At 37.2% G+C, this 15,632-nt stretch overlaps 1 protein-coding gene across 2 annotated transcripts in view; it reads left to right on the top strand.

The window, feature by feature from the left end:
- The first annotated feature begins 341 nt into the window (after positions 1-341).
- ttyh2 (tweety family member 2) overlaps positions 342-15,632 on the top strand; it is a 55,391-nt gene continuing 40,100 nt past the window's right edge. The window contains exon 1 of one of the 2 annotated variants that reach the window (XM_014471794.2): positions 342-844. In XM_014471794.2, coding sequence (XP_014327280.1) covers positions 716-844 — 129 coding nt within the window. In that variant the 5' untranslated portion in view covers positions 342-715. The remainder of the gene's footprint in view (positions 845-15,632) is intronic. The other variant, XM_023341621.1, reaches the window with a different exon arrangement.

Raw genomic sequence — 15,632 nt, 5'->3', positions numbered from 1 at the left:
TCACAATAAATTGAAAATTTATTTTATATTGGTTTTGGTGTCCCACCCCGAAACTTTCTAGACACCCCATCTGTCCACCTTTGCCATCGCCTTCTGGAAGCGCCTCTCCTTGTAAGTATCTCAATTGACCGCTAGATGGCAGTGTAGATATTAAATCCACATGAACAAATAAAGCGACCGTATAACGGCACAAACTAATCCATAATAGTTTAATAACCGTTTAGCCGTGGGTTTAATATATAGTTATTTTCTAGAGATCAGGTCATTAACTGCTCTTGCAGAGACTGAGGTCTGCGCGCTCCCGTGTCGCTTCTTGTCCCTCACTATCAGTGCGCGCTCCCGTTGCTGACAGTGCTGTTTGGAGCAGCTGTCGGTCGGATAGTGTGTGAAGATCCTCGGACACGGAGACATGAGTGCAGAGTGACTGGATTCTTTTGAAAGGAAGATTTAAAAAATCCTCCCCGGGCTTCAGTTTACGTCACCCCTGCCGCCTGAGCTGGATTTGTATTTCAGCCCATGTTTTCTTTATTCCCCTCTCTTTAGGCTGGAGTTGCTGGTTAAACTGAGCATGCTTATATCTTTGTCTTTGTTTCATGTGAGACTTGATTAAGATCTCGGGGCTGCAGACCAGACCGCCCGCTTCAAGGATTGAGAGAGAGGCTAATCATCCAGGCTGCAGCCCAACTTTTTTTTTTTATTCCCAGTCCGGTCAGGGATGTCTTTGACTCGAGTGGATTACATTGCGCCCTGGTGGACTTACTGGCTTCACAATTTTCCCCACATCAACCTTAGATTTCAGCCCACTGACAAGAGCTTCCAGCCGGAAGATGAGAACTACCAGCAGGTCAGTAGAGCAAAAATGAGATACAAGTGGGACTCAAAATATCGGTTGTGGGCATATCTTTGGGATTACGGAGTGAGTGGGGTAGCTACACAACTCTTGAGTTTATAGGAGATTGTTATTTGATACAGAAAATTCAAAGATTTTTCTTACCTCTAACTTTTCTACGTTGTTAACCACAAATTCCTTAGTATTTTATAGGTATTTAATGTGACAGTCTGATACAAAAGAGTGTCTTGATTTAACAATGGAAAGTAATTGATACCTAGTTCTCAGTCTGATAGTTGTGACATTTCCATCCAGTACCTGTAGACCAGCATTTTCAAGTCTTACCTCAGATTATCAGCCTCATTAAGGTCTGAACTTTGACTGGACCACTTTAACACTTGAAATGTCTTTTATTTGAAGCGTTCTGTTTTAACCCTGCCCAGCTTGTTTGTCCCTGTTAAATTCCAGTGTTTCCATGACATGATGCTACTACCATGTCTTGCTGTGGTGGGTTCATTGTGTTGGTTTTCCACCACTCATATAATCCATCATGTAGACTTAAAAGTTAAGTCTTGGTCTACTCTGTCCAGATGACTTTTTTACCTTTGGTGGGTCCCATAACTTATTTCAAACCTCAAACAACATTTCTTGTAGCTATTTGGTTGTTTATGGAGTAATCAATTAACAGTTGCCATGTGGACAAATTCTCCCACCTGATAATTGGATGATTAATTGAACAAGTTTGAATGAGAATCCTATTGTGCTCCTGTAGCTCCCTAATGTTCCTCTTTGAGTTTGCAAAAAGGAACATTAGGGAATGGTAAGTAGATTAAACTTACCATTAATAACTGTACAATTTCCCACAAAGCCTCTGAACTTCTAGTATTCACATGAGGTAATCATCAAAGAGGGTGAATAATTTATTTTGTGATATAGACCTAAAAACTTGTCATAAATTATGAGCTGCAAGCTTTGTGAGCTCTCTTAAAGACCTTCTTATGGCATTTCACCACTAAAGAGCATTAAGCCATACTTGTGGGAAATGCTGCCATGGGAGTTAAACTGATTCCCATCTCCACATGCTGTAGCAGGAATATTTCACACGCCCTTTCTGTGGACTGGGATTGATTTTTGGATGACTAAAGCTCAAACCATGAACATTTTTAGTCCCATGAATATTTAAATATATCTCTTTAATTTTCTTAAAGTTACAGCCCAGCTTCCCTTGGTGTGAGTAGTTTCATCCCACTGAGAATAAGTGACATTTAAGGTGATTTCTGCAGCACGTTGGCTCAGGAGTCTCCAGAACTTGGGTTTTGTGGCCTTCCAATATTCAGACATGTTTTTTCAAATAGTTTCAAGGTTCCACATTTTAAATTAAAGTGTATTTTCACAGGAATCAAAAAAACAAACTGCACCAGCTTAATTATAGTCTGCATGACAAAGCCACAGGAAATCAGCTCCTTACTCATCAACTTCCTAAACCCACATGTTCTGACACTATCAAGGCAGAACAGACTGCTTATATTTAATCACTGGTGATGTAAAGTGAGCTCTTTGCAGTGCGGGAAACAAATATGTGCATTACATGTTGCACTAGACCAAAAAGTAGAGTGAAAGAGGACTTGTAATTCAGGAAGTGAGTTTGCTTTAATGAACAAAATGTTATACTCATAACTTTCAGAGCTGAGTGAGTGAGCTGAATTAGAAACCCTCTTTATCTACTGGTCATTCTTCTAGTTTCTGTTTGTAATGTATGAACTATGATCTTGAATAGAAGACAACCCAGGCTGACTCCACCAAGCAAAGCCTTTACTGGACATTCCAGTATAGTATCACACGCTGCAATGAATCTCTTACTCTTAACTCAGCGTTGGACATTATGTCTTGGATTTTTTTTTAACTATAAAACTCAAATTCTTTTCATGGACTCACAATCCTGTGTTGAGTAAGGCTAGGACAGACTGCACGGGATTTGTAAAGTAGACATTTACTTTTGAGTAATATGTACTTCTTACTTATTTAACAAAACCTATACCTAAAACTGATGGGAATTTCAGACGCTGTAGAATAAAGAAGTTTCCCTTTTTGAATTGACTTACTAAATAAATAAACTTTGTCACTGATAACTTTGAGATGAACCTGTATAACTTTGATGTTTGATGTTTTGAATCTTTTCTCTTAAACTGCACTTTGAGTTCTGAATAGGAAACATAATTGCATTGTTTCTCATATTTGGCTGCAGTATAGTTAATTTTAGAATAAAGACTTTAAGTTGTCACAGCTGTTGTTTTAGTATTGTAGTAGGAAGAATTCCCAAATGTTGGCATGCTGAATTTGTGTTTTCCCACAAACTCATTGGGTTTAGTGTCTGTGGCTCAGTAGCTTTGATTAAAAGCACTAAAGTAATGTTTTACCATCAGTCGGGAACATAATATTTATTCTGTCTTATTAGGAACTGCAATTATTTATTTTCTGTTCTTCTCATATAAGCTCATCCAAATTGGATTTTTGTCTCTTTTGGTGTTTAGAAAGTTGCAGAATGAGACAGAGAAAGGAAACATGTTTTTTATCTTCTCTTACTGCTAGTTTCAATTCTCGGATCCTCTGAGATGTGCACTCATGGCCATGGGGTGTAGGTGCGAAGGATGGTGTGTCTCAGCAGGTGAAAATTACTTCTTCTTTGTGTAAAAAAAAACATGCCATCCAAGTGCAGTCAGTCACTTGTTTGGTGGGAAACCCCCAACTATTGTCTTTTCAAAGTCTATTTCACTTTCCTTCCCATCAAAGCAAACTGGCTTCATGTATCCATTTACCCATCTACATCTTAACTGTAGTTTCAGTTTTCAACCTCCTTAGGGTTACAATGAAATTTTAGAACAAGGCTATTTATGTACATGGGACATTTTCAGCAACAAGGCAATCCAAAGTGTTTTTCATGATTAAAACAAAAATAAAAAACGCAAATGAGACAGAACAACATTGCAGTGGCAAAGTAAAAGAAAACCATTACAGGTAGAAATGCCCTCTACAGTCTGTGACGTTACTGTTGTTATCAATCAAAGGCAACTTTCAAATTCTATTCTCTGAATCACAGGGAGCCAGTGTACAGACTTTAGAACTGGCATTGTGTTGCTCTACTTTCCTAGTTTTAGTGAGAACACAAGTAGCAGCGCTCTGGATCAGCTGCCACTGTCTGACCTTTGTGATCCCCACTGTTGCAGGGATCAATTTGACTGAAGATAAACTTACAGATGAGTTTCTCTAGATATTGCTGGGACATTAGTTGTTTAATAATTGAAATGTTCACTTGGTGACAGAAGGCAGACTTTGTAATTTTCTTTATGTGTCTCTGAAAGTTCAGGTCTTTGTCCAGTTACTTTCTGTTCAGCTGAAGAAAGCTATTGCATGTCCACTCATGGGTTTGTTCTATGCATCTGCTCAGAATTTTAATGTGTTCTTATTCACCTGGTGACATTGTAGTCTAGCACTGTGTACCATCTGCATGGTAACTTATCTTATTAGTTACCATGAGATTAGTTATGGTAACTAATTTGAGCTAGCAGGAGGATGTAGATATTAAATAAATGGAGCACCAGTCGCTTCAATGATATATCATGGACTACAGTGTCAAATGCCGTGTTAAATGTCATGCAGAAGCAACACTGTGGTTCTTTCTCGGTCTGTATTTATGTGAATGTCATTAAACACTTTCACAAGGGCAGTCTACGTACTCTGGTGAGCACAGAAACCAGACTAAAAGACATCAAAACTGTTGATCACTGTTAGAAAGCTTTTTAAAACACACATTTTTTAAACACTTTGCTGATGAATGGATGGTTAGAGATTGGCTTGTAATTTTGCAATAGTGCTAAATAGAATACTGAGGTTCATATAAATTTCAATAAGGTTAAGGAATGATACAAACCAACCAAATGACAGTCTAATATCCCAAATATTCAATATAAATGAAAAATGTTACTACCATTTGTATTCAGGCCTCTTTCCACTGATACTTGTAAATAAAATCCAGTAGAACAAATTGGCTTAAAGGATCACCTATTTACTGTTTAATATTCTCACTATTGAACATTTATGTAAGTATACATACAGCTGTCCTGAGTAGGCCTCAGAGGTTTGATGAAGTGCAATTCACCCAAGCTGACAAGCTAATCAGAGAAGAAGCAAGGATTCGTGTAGTAACTTTGGAGGAGCATCAAACATCCAGCTCACAGGGGATTAGTGGACATATGACTGCATATCATGTTCTTTGCAAATTTACCTTTTATTAACCCCCTACTTCACATCACCTAAACACACCATGCCCCCCAAAAAATTAGTGGAGGCAGCATTGTGTGGTGGGAACATTTAATTTATTTAATTAAAAATAGATGGGGATGAGCTTCAGTGGAATCTACCACTGCTTACAAATGCTCTTTAAATGTGATTTAGTTTCAGCTTTTTGCAAAAGGTAATAGAGATAAAGTGTGTAACACTTATAGCTGTAAGTGAAACAAAAGGTTGTTCTGCAGAGTATTTACTCAATTGGAACTGAATACAAACACATGTCATAGCTTCCAGATCACTATTTACAAAAAAATGTTGAAACCCATGCCTAAATACCTTCTGCCCCACAGTTAAGACCTTCTTTCTGTTGTTTGATCATGAAGAATTCCTGTGCCATACATGTCAAACTGTTTTGTTTTCATGATCTGACTTGTATCTTGTTTTTATCGTGTTCATACCACTTTTCCGTTTTTCCCTGAAGTGACTGACTGTAGCCCAGATGAGTTTCTGCATTGTTTATTGGTAAAGAATTCAGTGTAATGGAGCCACATGTGAGTCTCAACTGACTCGTCTAATGTTGAGCTCATTCTATTGTACAAAAACTGCTGAGTGGAGGTTTGTTTTTTCCTGCCTCCGTGGATCGTATTGAGGAACTTGGCGACGGCTACAACCCAGGACACATGCTCTGTCAGAGGAATTGTAATTGGGCAATTGTAACATTGGCAAAAAGTCCTGTCTTGGCTTCTTTCCATGAAATTTGAAGGAATTTCAGAGGTTGGGGTCCTCTACTGTTCTTTGTCTGAATTTCTGTGTGCATGTGTGTGTGGTAGCTGGTTTTTACTCTTTCAGTCAGTGATGTCAGTAACATCTGCCTGAAAATTTTCTCTAATTTCTGTCTTCTGACAATAATCAGGGTATTCCCTTTGTATCTAGTAGTTATATATGTAGAGGAATTTTGTCCTGCTGACGTCTGAATAAAAAGCCACTTCTGAATAAAAAGCAGCTTTGCAACCACACCACTCTCATACATCACACTGCTGTATTAAGGGAACTGCTGTATTAAGGGATTACTTATTGTTCTCCAAGTTGTAAGGAAAACCTAAATCTTGTTCCCTGATGGTAATTGTTTAGTGAAAATACCATGTTTTTTTCAGTTCCTCTCCACCAGATCTGTCAGATGTAGAAATATATTTTTTCTGCTCCATCACTCCTAGTGCTGAAGCCTTGAGAATAGATAGAGGACAAAAACTGAAATAAGCTTGTCCAAAATAGGACAGAGGCCTAGTTTATTCTGGATTTATTGTGAGTGTGTTGAGGCAGACATTATGTGTAGGTCAGAAGGTCTGTGTCCATCTGACTTCTCTTTTTTCTCTCCACTTCCTGCTTTGTGAATCTGACATGCACTTCTTGCTAATGACAATGGCCACACAGACTTTCTATCATGAGTCTCCTTTGTAGTATTCTAGTACTTTGTAAAACAAACATAATTCGTGATAACTTTTAGCTAAAATTTGGAGTCTAGGAGAAAGAAAGTAAGTGGACACATACAACTTGGAAAAACTGCTGATGAGTCACTCAGCATTGTGTATAAAAGTAGTTTCCAGCAATTTTGTGTGAATACAAATAATTGACATAAAATGAACTTACTGATTCTGCCTGAAATAATCTTTCATCTTCCGTTGAGCTTGACTCAGAGACTGTAGAGTTTCACATTTATCTAATTCTGATATTTCCTTGTAATATTAATAAATTCACTGTAATGGAAACATTTGACTAAGTGCCGGAGCAGGTCTTCCTTATAGTGTTTTAAGGTTGACGTGTTTAAGACTGCACTATGTAGAGAAAATCGCACTGCCTGTGCACTTGGCCCCGCCCTGCTCCACTTGAGCAGCAGTGACAATAGCATCCTGTCAGTCACACATCCCCAATGATTTACACTAGACTTACCCTCCGGTTACAACAAGCAAAAAGATGAAGTTACAACACGCTAAGCAAAAGCTAAAAAACAAGAGAAGTTACACTGATTACTTAAATTGTGGTCTAAAAACAAAAGTAGTGACATCTTAATTAAAGAATTACTTTGGGCTCGGGCCTATAATTAAAGTTCAGGCTCGGACACAATACCAATGGAGTCAGACCAGGTTGGGTTGGATTTTTTTAGGCCAGATCTAAACTCTAAGGAGAACAACCCCAAAAATACGTACAGCCAGAACTGCAATGTAATGACAAAAATCAAATTGTATTTGTGTGAAAATGACTTAATCAAAGTCCAGGCCTAAATCTAATGTTCACCTCTGACATGTCTCTACAGAATATGTCTCTCTTGTGAGGTAATGTAGCTTATAAGGATGTGAAATAAATGAACAACCCACAGACATAAAGTACTATTCAATTACAGGAGCAAACATTCTCTTTATATGCTTGATTATTCTATCTCATGAGATTTTTCTGTAGTAATTTTCTGAAGAAAGCAGCCCAGTTGAGTGCATCCAGACTGTCTGGATTCCAGACCTTTTGTAATTTTTCCTTCACTTTTGTCTTTTTTTATGTCCAGATCCTCATTCCCTTCACCCTTTCCTTCATCTACCTATGGTTTCATCAGAGCCATTGTAGGCCATAAGAAAACTGGCATTAATTTAGAGGGTTATTTCTTTTAAATTATTATTTTAAATCATTATCTTTATTGACAAAATGTAATTCTCAAGATTATAGTTTGATTTAGCAACTAAATGCACTAACCGTCCGGTTGGGGTATTTTTCTTGAGCTTGTGACGGCAAATGAAAATTATTTGTGCCAACAGCTAAAAATCTATTATCTTTTCAGCTATCAGAGCCTCCCTAATTGCACTGGAAATTTACTAACTCTTATAGCATCCTCCACAAGAAAATCAATCTTAAATCTGTCACTTCTGATTCCCATGCTCCTTGTCCCACCTCAGCCTCCCTCTGCGTGCATTGATGACTATGTAACTCTTTGTTAAATCAGTGATTCACTTCTGCTGAGCTTCTCCAGATCAATTTTTTTTTCTTTCTCTGCTTCCTGTTCCACTCATACTTGCATACAGAATGTATTCATGGTTTCCCTCTGGCTTTCCAGAAGGTCATTAACTCCTATTTGTCTCGATAGTACTTGAAGCCAGCTAGCACCGCAATTGGCTAGACTGGATAGCTCAATACTAATAAAGGGTTGTGCAACCCTCATGCTGATCTGACAACATTCAGTTAGTCGGTCTTAACACCACTCCATTGTTGTCAACAATAATGGAGATTTTCTTTTAACTTGTTTGGTGCTTTGTAATAGCTCAGGTCATTTAGAAATTAAAGCAGGTCAGATCAACAACATTCACCCATTATTCAAAGCTTCGCAAATTAGGACAAGTGGATTGTATTCAAGCAATCACATTCCCCTCCAGTGTAAACAACAATGAAATATCCTCTTCCCTGGAAACTGGGGGGTTGGGTTTCCTTTGTTGTAGGGGTGTAGCATCAGAATTATGACCCCTTGACTTCCCTGAGGGAAGGGTCTCGGGCTTCAGCGTTTGGGAGGGTGTCAAGGAAAGCAAATTAATGGGTTTTGTGGCACTCCTGAAATGTCAAAGTAAGCATGGCCTTCAAGGAGAAGCAGAAAGGGGGCAAATGTCAACAAGGTTTTTTGGAATAAAAAAAATGCAGTTATAGTTGAAGAAATTGAAAATAATACCTTCATAAGGTAAAGTGGTTAAATAACTCTTTTGCTGTTTAGTTTTATATTGCCACCTAACATCACATTCTATCTGTCATACCAAGCCATTCTTTACTTTAAACATAAGGTGACTGTTTGTTGTAGACTATTGCTGTCTAGAACAAACATTATCTGTGCAGGGATGTGTGGGTGCTGGTGCCTATCTCCAGTGGTCATTTAGCGAGAGGTGGGATACACCCTGGGCAGGTTGCAAACAACCATGCACAGATTCAACAGTATGACAGAATTCTGACTATAATTGACTAACAGAAGTTCTGCAGCAATATTTGTCCAACAGATTTAATTAAACAAAACAAGCTAGATGAGCCGATCTAAAAAGTAGTTCTCTGCATCTATCACATACATAGGATTGGATTCTTATTCCCAAGTTCCAACTTTAGCAGGAGTAACAATATTTTTACAATAATGCAAAAAGAACACAACCTAAAGCCTGCAAGAAGCTTACTTAACTTGCCAACCTTCTAATAAACAGCTTACGTCTATGCAACTCACAGCCAAATCACTGTTTTTTTCAGAAAACAACCTTTACAAACTTGTGCTCCAGGTGTTTCTTTGAGACTCTCTTGCAATGTCACAGAGAGCAATTATGCAAGAGCAACTCAAGCAATGTTGTCTTCCATTAATCACTGGGCAAACTTAGTGTATGAATGTCATTTATCAACATCAATTTACTGAATGATGTAATTGAATACAAGTTTTATTGACAACACACCATGGTTTCTAAAGTGTAACTTGCAAAACTGTGTAAATATTCACCTTTAAAACTGCTGTTCTGATATGTCTATTTTTAGGTGGCTTATGAGATTCCATGTCAGTCCTTTTTTTTATTATATCACTTTAATCACGTAATTTCTTGGCGCTTGTCTTCAGTTCAGTTCTTGGCGCTTGCTAGCTGGCAAAGTGTTGATGTTCCTCTGAATGTATTCTTCTTAGCTGCAAGCTATTCAGATTCTAAAATCTCATCCTAGATAAAGCTCTGAAAGAGAAAGAAAAACAGAAAGTGTGTCAAGAAAATATCCCCAACAAACAAACCACCAACACCTGCATGGACCATTTATACAAAACAGGATGGATCCACATTTTTTAAATCAACTTCTGACCCTAAAATCTAAATATCCAGTCTGTTTGGCACAAAAACAACGGCACATTCAAAGTCATGTGAGTCCCAATTATTCCTTATGCTGGTTCTCATCCTTGAGAAGCTCCTATGGGAAAGGGTGAGTCACTGTTTACATTCACAAGCAATTGAATAGGTGTACCTAATTAGGTGCCTGGTTAAGGGTTGTATACAGTGGTGAATTTCAAGCTTGAAGTCTATCAGAATGAAATCTGCATTACTAAGGAATGCATAAACATTTTCTTAGAGGATAAATGCTGCATCAGGACATCAAAAAGTAAAATGGCAGGTTTTCTTATATTGGTCAAAAGTACAGTTTATTAATTTAAAAGTATTCAAAGGAGAGTACCAAGCTCCAGCTTTTTCTGTGTTTTAAGGTTTGAGCAGTCATCCACTTGTCAAAGAAGATCATGTTTTAAATCTGTAACAGAAATGAAAGCCCTAGCATGTCGGCTAATGGCCATTTAATACGACTGTTAAACTCCCAACAAACTGTCTGATTGAATTTGTTTCCATCCATCCCTGTTACGGCTTGGCCATTCCTAGAACTCTGTGTTGTGCTGGTTTTTAAATGACCTGGCGTCCATTCTCCCCTAAGATTACCCGATTGTGACAAATTCAAAGGAAGTCTTCCTAGCATCTTCTGTGTGCTGACCCAGTGGAGTGCACTATTCTGGAAAGGGTCCCGGTCCCTGGGGTATTCAATCAAGTGCAGCAGTGTGACCAAAAGTAGGGAACACAGTCAGCACAGGTGGTTTTGTTGAAATGTAGGTAGAAGAGGTTGCCTTGAGATTATTATTTGAAAAAGCCATCAGAAATCTTAATTAAGCCAGAATCTGTGGAGGGAAGTTGATTATACAAACTTTTTGCACGGCATTAAAGAACGAAGAATTTTTGTGAAACCTTATGGGGATGTATTCCTCACAGAGTGAAATGAAAGTTTCTGCAGCCCACTGACTTTGACATTTAAGGTGGGGTTGCCTCATTCCTCCATGTCGTCTTCACTCAGTAACTGACCTGACACCCATTTAACCCCCTTCATGTTGAAGAAATGTCACTGTCCATTCCAGCTACACACAGTGTCACACACACAAGATATTTATGCATAAAGCGCCTGGAGACCTTCCCACCTACGCACAGCTGTCTGCCACCTGCTGTTGGAGGAAGACATTTTATGTCACTTAGTTTCCATTTAGCACATCTTTACGTTTTTGGACTTTCTCTCATAGACAACTTCGTCCTGCGTTGGAGATGTACAGCAACAGATGGATGTACACTCACTATTTATTAATTATGTTTCTGAGTCATTTACTGTATCAGCTTGACACTGAAATTTTTTTCCATCCACTCAGTTTTTTGTAGAGATGTACTGAAGAGAGATTTTGGCTAGCTGGCAAAGTGTTTCAATTGAGATTTTAAAATACTTTAATTTCTTTTTGGGAACTATAAATAACAGCCATGTACTTTTTACCACCACTAAACAAGTTAACCCTCATCTATAAAATAATTATAGAAAAGTAAAACTTTTTTTCAGACAGAATATTCTCTCTCCATTGTTAATAGTAAAATCCTCCTGTTTACTGACTGATGTATGAACAAAAACAATTAGAGCATATTATTTAGTTCTACATTTTATAGCTTACCAAGTTTAATTTTTTGCATTGTTCAAAATGAAAGGGTTCCCCACATCAAAAAATATATTTTCTACCAAATCATTTCAAAATAATCAGCGTCTGTGTTCAGCAAAATATTAGAGATTCAAAAGCTGTTCACTGTCAGATATGTTAAGTTGTTAAACTATTCCTTTTTATGTTTTCTTCGTGTAGCTTTATATGAGCCTTAAGAAACCTTTCTGTGATCAGTAATTATGTATTTATATCATGACAAGAGCCCAAGTCATATTGTGTGTGAGCCAAAGCAAAAAGGGTGTGTTGCACGTACAGTATGTGATTAAACACAATTTAGCTGTAATTTTTCAAAAAATAAAAACTGTACAAAGATGACATTTTTAATCATCTGTAGTATATTCTACTAATGATTAGCCTGATTAAAGTGGTTAGCATTATTAACTCTTTGTCTGTATGCTGTAAATAGACCTTCAAATGCCAACATTTCTTTTTCCAGCAAGTGTCATGATAGACATGGTATTGTCAAAAGGATGAAACAGAGCAACTTTGCTTTAAAATGTTCAGCTTCCTCTTATTTGCTGGCTCCCCATAGTTACATTTCTCTTTTAAAAATACTGTATGATTCGTCTTTTGGATTCCTTCTTTTTACAATTTCAGTCACCAATTGATTTTCCTGCTCTTCAGAGTGGCACAGCGATGCAGTCTTCATCAAAAAACACTTATTGAGGTCAATCTTTTAGTCTCTAATGCACAAATATGAAGCATTTTAAAATATTTCTCCACTAAATTCACAGTCCTTGTATCAAGCCAGTCCAGGTTCTTCTGACTTTCACATCTCACCCCTGAGTAATGCATTCCCTGGTTGCTTTCTGGAATCAACAATGAGGCACAATAACTTGTCTTGGAGCTGCTCATATCCTACTCAGCGTTGAATTTGGCCTTTTTCTAAGTCTTACGGGTGACCAGAAGATTATATCTTAGTCCATCCTCATACTCTCTGTTATTGAATAACAAGAGTGCCACAGGAAAAAAAAAACTTAATCTGTAAAATGACCACAACTGTTTTCAGTAATGATTTATACCTTTTAAAGACTGATTTGCTTATACTGATTTATTTTTTTTAGAAAGTATAATTTTCAGGCGTGTCCTATTCAGGAGATTTTGTCTTAATAGTCAGAATAATTGAAGAATCAGGATTTGATGATACAGAACCCCAGTTTGATATTTCATTATAACCAGTTCCAAGTATATGCAGTGAAATAACACCACAGTAGTACTGTGACCATTCCCTGCTGACCTCCTAACGACATTACAGATGCTATTTTATTTAGCTTCATCTCATGGGCTGATGTTTTCAAGTCTTTATTACTAATAATTATGAGGCTTCTGCTCACAGCTAATGAAAAACTTTTTTTTCCCCATTTATTTTAGGCTGGTCGTTGGACCAAACTGCAGAAACTGACATTGAACATGGAGGAGGTTTTATTAACGAACACAGAAAACTTACAGGACTTGAATGAGGAGAACAGAATATGGAGCATGTGGAGAGTAACAGGAGGAACTGGTAAAGAACAAAGAAAATAAGTGAACTTATATACTGGAGGAAAAGTGGAGGATGACGGGTTATCAGGGTATGTGAAACAGCTGAGGAAGGAGCAAACTGAATAAGAGAGACTGAGCGAAAGAGACTAATTAATACAGAGGGAACAGAACTTGACACAAATAGAACAGCAAACCAAGGGAAAAAGACTAAAACTAACATAAGAGAACAAACCGAAATGCACAGAAAAGAAAGCTCAAGTTTAAAGTAAGAAACAATACACAAAGAAATGGATCAAGACCAAATAATTATAACGAACACAGAGAAGTGAAGTAATTACGGCAAACTCTTCCAAACATAAACAACAAGAAGAGGAACAAAAAAAAAAACTAAACTAATGAAAACCAAAGCACCCAAAGATCATGACATTGAAACATATGCTTAATGGAAAGTATGTTTAATACCAGCTTAAAGCTTTTTTTCAGAAGGTAATTATAATCTCACAGATGAGCCTCATTAGAATGCATATTCCAATTTACTGAGATGTACCTGCAAGTCAGGTTCTGGAATTCTATAAATAATACAGATTACATCTGAACAAAAAAAAAATAAATACAACTAAAAAAAGCATTGTGTTTTCAGGGCAGTACATGGTGTAGCAGAACAGCATGCACCAATAATACAAAGGCACTTAGGTCTTGATGGAGCCTGGGGTGATTTGATTCTCAATCTTCCTGAATGTGTTCTCCTTTTATCTTTTTGCCTATTCCCTGTCTGATTATTGTTAATAAAGGACACTCATGCCACAAAATATTTAAAACTCATCATAGCTTCTTGATGACCAGTTTTTTGTTTTTTGGGGGGAGGGGAGGGGTTGCGAGTCACACATACAGACTCCCTTCCCCATGACTTCCATTCATGGTAAATTACATCTGTAAAGTAATATTTGTGTGAAGCAACACTAATGTCTTCCTTTATGTGCTGAATTGTTTAATCCTCTGTTAATTTTCTCGGATCATTGTAGCGTAATACAATTAGCTTTTTCTGCTGCAAAAGGTCATGCATTATTCATGTTGGATGCAGTGGTGACATTTCATCTGTGTATCTGATGTATGTCTGTGTATAAGAGAGGAATCACTGGTAAAGAGAAAAACAGAGGGAACACAGTATCAGTGGCAGCAATAGCACTGCTCATAACCTAATCCTGGAAAGAAGCGCAACTGAATACAAGGAGTCGGACCAGAGTGTTTTCTATAAGGAAGGAAGACAGAAATCCTACACTTTTCAATTCGAATTGAACACTCAAAAGATAAAACAGATTTTCTTTTAACTCGATTAGTCTCACTTGTTCCCAAAGCTGAATTTATGATGATATGTGTTTTGAGTGGTAGCCTGCTTTTAACATCGGACATAATTCTGGAGAAAATATTGTTTCCTTTTTTGAATCGTCTCAGATGTTTTATTCATCCTCTGGATTCACATCCTTCTTTAATTTAATGTTAAAATGTCTGTACAGAAGATGTGCAGATGGTAGTGCAAATTTACCACTTAGCTTTGTTTTTAATTGCCTAACTGGTTAATGGTTAAGTTGAAAACATCTAGATAGAAACTATAATACAAATATAAAATAAATATTACATTAAATAAATGTTAGATGAATATTTATAAAGGAAACTTAGTTCAGAATATTTATCAAACAAATAAGTCACATTAAATTATGCTTTATCGTTACCCAAATTTTTCTTTTAGCATATGCATGTAGGACGTTTCAGTAATTCTTGGTGGTTCTGGTACTTTAGGAGAAAATAGATGCTTTCTTGGTTAAGCGCTTCAGATGTGTGTTTATGAATGCGTTAGTGTTTGCCATATTTTAAGGATTGTCATTGTATTGGCCATTATAGGATCACTCTCCATTTATCTCACTGTCCCATCTGTGCCATCACTCTCCCTCTGGCTTTCCTCATACCTCTGATGTGCCTTTGGGGATTTTAAATGTCCTCTGGGTTCTTTTCTGACCCGGGTCAGTGTTGCCTCATTATGCCTCAGCCTTTGTCTTGTTGGTGTGTATGTTAGTTTGAATGTTTTTCTAGTTTTTTTCCTTTTTTAAGAGTATTTTGCACACTAGTTGGTTTCGCTTCACACACATTAGTTCATACAAGCACTGATTTTCCATTCACTTTGACAGACAGCCCAGTGTCAGTGACTAGCTAATGTGCATGTTCTGCTTCTAATAAAAACAGCTATTTTAACAAATTGTACTAATTCACATATTTTTGACATGAATCTTTTCCTCATTTTCCTTTCAAAAACTTAACATTACTTGAGCTTTTTCCATTTTATTTTTAGTTTGGTCTTATGAGACAGAACACCACAAAATACATAGTTGTGAAGTGGAAGGAAAGTATGATCTTCAAAATGTTTCAAAAAAGGGCTGAGAACTGTGTCGTGCAGTTGGATCCCTCTCATCAGCTCTGATCAACTTCCTTGTT

The sequence above is a fragment of the Xiphophorus maculatus genome, chromosome 10 (genome assembly GCF_002775205.1).
Source record: "Xiphophorus maculatus strain JP 163 A chromosome 10, X_maculatus-5.0-male, whole genome shotgun sequence".
Taxonomy (NCBI): domain Eukaryota; kingdom Metazoa; phylum Chordata; class Actinopteri; order Cyprinodontiformes; family Poeciliidae; genus Xiphophorus; species Xiphophorus maculatus.
Note: the sequence above shows the minus strand (reverse complement) of the source record. Positions and strands in the feature narration are given on the sequence as shown.